General features: G+C 36.7%; 1 protein-coding gene across 1 annotated transcript in view; it reads left to right on the top strand.

Moving 5' to 3' along the window:
- LOC122577079 (putative fatty acyl-CoA reductase CG8306) overlaps positions 1 to 2513 on the top strand; it is a 10483-nt gene extending 7970 nt beyond the window's left edge. Inside the window, exons 2-4 of the mRNA XM_043748163.1 lie at positions 508 to 881; positions 981 to 1213; positions 1453 to 2513. Of these exons, the coding sequence (XP_043604098.1) occupies positions 508 to 881; positions 981 to 1110 (504 nt within the window). The 3' untranslated portion in view covers positions 1111 to 1213; positions 1453 to 2513. The remainder of the gene's footprint in view (positions 1 to 507; positions 882 to 980; positions 1214 to 1452) is intronic.
- The last annotated feature ends 304 nt before the right edge of the window (positions 2514 to 2817 follow it).

Below are 2817 nucleotides of genomic sequence, written 5' to 3'. Positions count from 1 at the left end.
TCGTAGAAAAGGAGATTGTGACATTCGAAGTCGTAATCCATTCTGCGTGACATTTTCTAAGAAAAATCATCGATTATAGATTAAATCCGTTTAGTCATTGAAATCTATAACGGCATATCGAAAATATGAGTGCTCCTGCTTCATATAACAGCATATATAAACAATATTTATACATATTTCACATGTTCGTACCGTGTTCATCCACGGGCGCACATACGAAAGAAAAGAAAAATCACATACGCATTAAGTATTCTCGAGGTGCTACTATATGTGGGCGAACACTGTCTTGCACCAATCAGTCACATTTTCCACACAAATTATCCATCACTGAGTACCACAATATCCACACATATAGAAATAAAACAGAAAATAAAGAAACCAATGGAAACTATAGAAAAGATTGTTTAAGCTGAAGATTACAACTATAACAAATTTTGTACATTATTTCAAAAATTTGTCCCGTTCGTAAATATTATTCATGTTTCTTTAAAAGTTTAAATTTGTCAGGAGCCAAATTGTTTAAATTTCTTTTCTGGAATTGAGCTGGTATTTTTTCGTTTCCAGATTTACGATGCCATCAAAGCAAAACACCCCTCAGTTTTGAGCAAAGTTTATCCCGTGAAAGGTGACGTGATTCTGCCGTATTTAGGTCTTTCGCAAGAAGATAGATTTTCGCTGTTAGGGAAAGTAAACATAGTGTTTCACGTCGCGGCCACTGTGAGATTCGACGAGCCGTTACACGTGGCTGTTAATGTCAATACCAAAGGTACTGCTCGTGTTATCGAACTTTGGAACAAACTGAGGCATCCAATTAGCTTCGTCCACGTTAGCACAGCTTATAGTAATGCGAATCTACGTGAGATTGGGGAAAAAGTTCATACGTAAGCATAAGTTATACGCAAACGTTGTTTCATGGTTTACGAATATTATATTTATAATTATATCGTGAAGAATACGTTCACTTATTACTGAATTTGCAGTACGAGCTTGAAACCTGCAGAGGTGATCGATATGTGTGACAAATTGGACAAAACGTCCATCAACGAAATAGAGAAAATGATTTTAAAAACTTATCCAAACACATACACATTGAGTAAGAATTTAGCATAGCAGATTGTTGCAAGCAAGAGTAAACACCTGTCAGTTGCGATAGTACGACCAAGCATAGTTGGTGCCTCCTTGAAAGAACCATGTCCTGGTTCTGCATTTACAGGTATTTACATAAATCTTTTTCCATAGTAATTGTTCAATATTCCTTACATTTCACAGAAGTAGAGCTAATCGGTTAGTTTTTGAGAGGCTAAATGAGCAGCTTTCCACTAGATCATCAGTATTATATTGTTCAAATTTGGTGTTGCTCACTATTACGAGAATTCATTCCTATCTATTTAGCGTTACATTTCTGGTAATTGAAAATCACAAATAATTTCTAAACCAATTTAATGTTTCCAGGTCGCTTCCTGCTAATCGGCAGAGGATTTGCAAGGGCGATGCAAGGTACGAGAGATGCCAGATTAGATTTAGTGCCTGTCGATTTCGTAGTCGACACGATAATATGTAGTGCATGGCATGTCACGCTACATCGTGATCATGAAGTTAAAGTATACAACTGCACAAGTAACGCATGCCTTTTTAAGTAATATTTCTTACGAATATTTTTCAACTAATGTAATTCATATTGTTAGAATATACTAAAAGTTTCAGTTTATTTATGCAACGTGGACAATGGAAATACAAACAAATGTAGAATACAAAAGCCCACTTTTGTTCCCAATACTTCAATTTAGTAAAATAGTGATATAACATAATATTTATCTAAATTACATAATATTTCCCGAGATACTCGGATGATACTAAACTTTGCTTTGAGTATAATTCCATTAATTGTACAAATGTAAATGTTACGTCGGGTGACACAATACCTAGACCAGGCCACACACCGCTGGCCGGATGGCAACCAGATGTCCGCACGTCTTTATCGCGTGCCCTCAGTAATCTTAGGAGCCGACCATAAACTTTAGGAAATTCTAGAAGATCCGTCAGACCGAACAAATATCTCTAAACTCAATCGTTACCGAAAGGTTATGTATTGCAAAAAGATATCGAAAGTTCGTTTTGTCCACGTGCGACACATTACACTAGCAACTATCTATCGAGGGCGGCTAAGACCCTTCCTAGTCCATCAACCTTCTTGTATCCAATCAGAAACAAGTCTACTGCCCTCACTTTTCCTAACTAAATCGTCATGAACAAATCAGCTTTCTCGCGTCTTTAGACACACCCATCACTAGCTTTCTTCCGACACAACATCTCCACTTATTCTTCACCGTTAGAATAGTCAACACGTCATTACCGAGTTTCATACCTTAAATCAGTCAGTTACTTCACTTATACATACGCATCAGTGTAACTATTTTTCTATGTAAAGTTGTTGGAATAAACATTATTTTATACCTGTTAATTCAGTGTAAATTCAGTTGAACCACCCCTATTGTCGTAACAGAAATCAGGGGATCGATCATTTCGTAGCTTCGATTATTTAATCGTAACGGGAATTTACGACTCCCGTTGACGTGCCTTCTCGCGATCGCGTCTCTCCGCGAACGGTCGACGAAACACACTTGTTAGATTTAACTATATATAATGCATATATTTTATATCAAAAATCTACTGCTTCGGAACAAAAATTTAGTGAATTTCATTTAGCGTTGACAAGAGACATTTTACGAAAATATTTTCAACGCAGAAGCATGGCAGGAGGGGGAAAGAGAAAGACTGAGGACTTATCGTTTCGTTTAATCGATTGGCATTTTCCAT

This window comes from Bombus pyrosoma, linkage group LG17 (genome assembly GCF_014825855.1).
Source record: "Bombus pyrosoma isolate SC7728 linkage group LG17, ASM1482585v1, whole genome shotgun sequence".
Lineage (NCBI taxonomy): Eukaryota > Metazoa > Arthropoda > Insecta > Hymenoptera > Apidae > Bombus > Bombus pyrosoma.
Note: the sequence above shows the minus strand (reverse complement) of the source record. Positions and strands in the feature narration are given on the sequence as shown.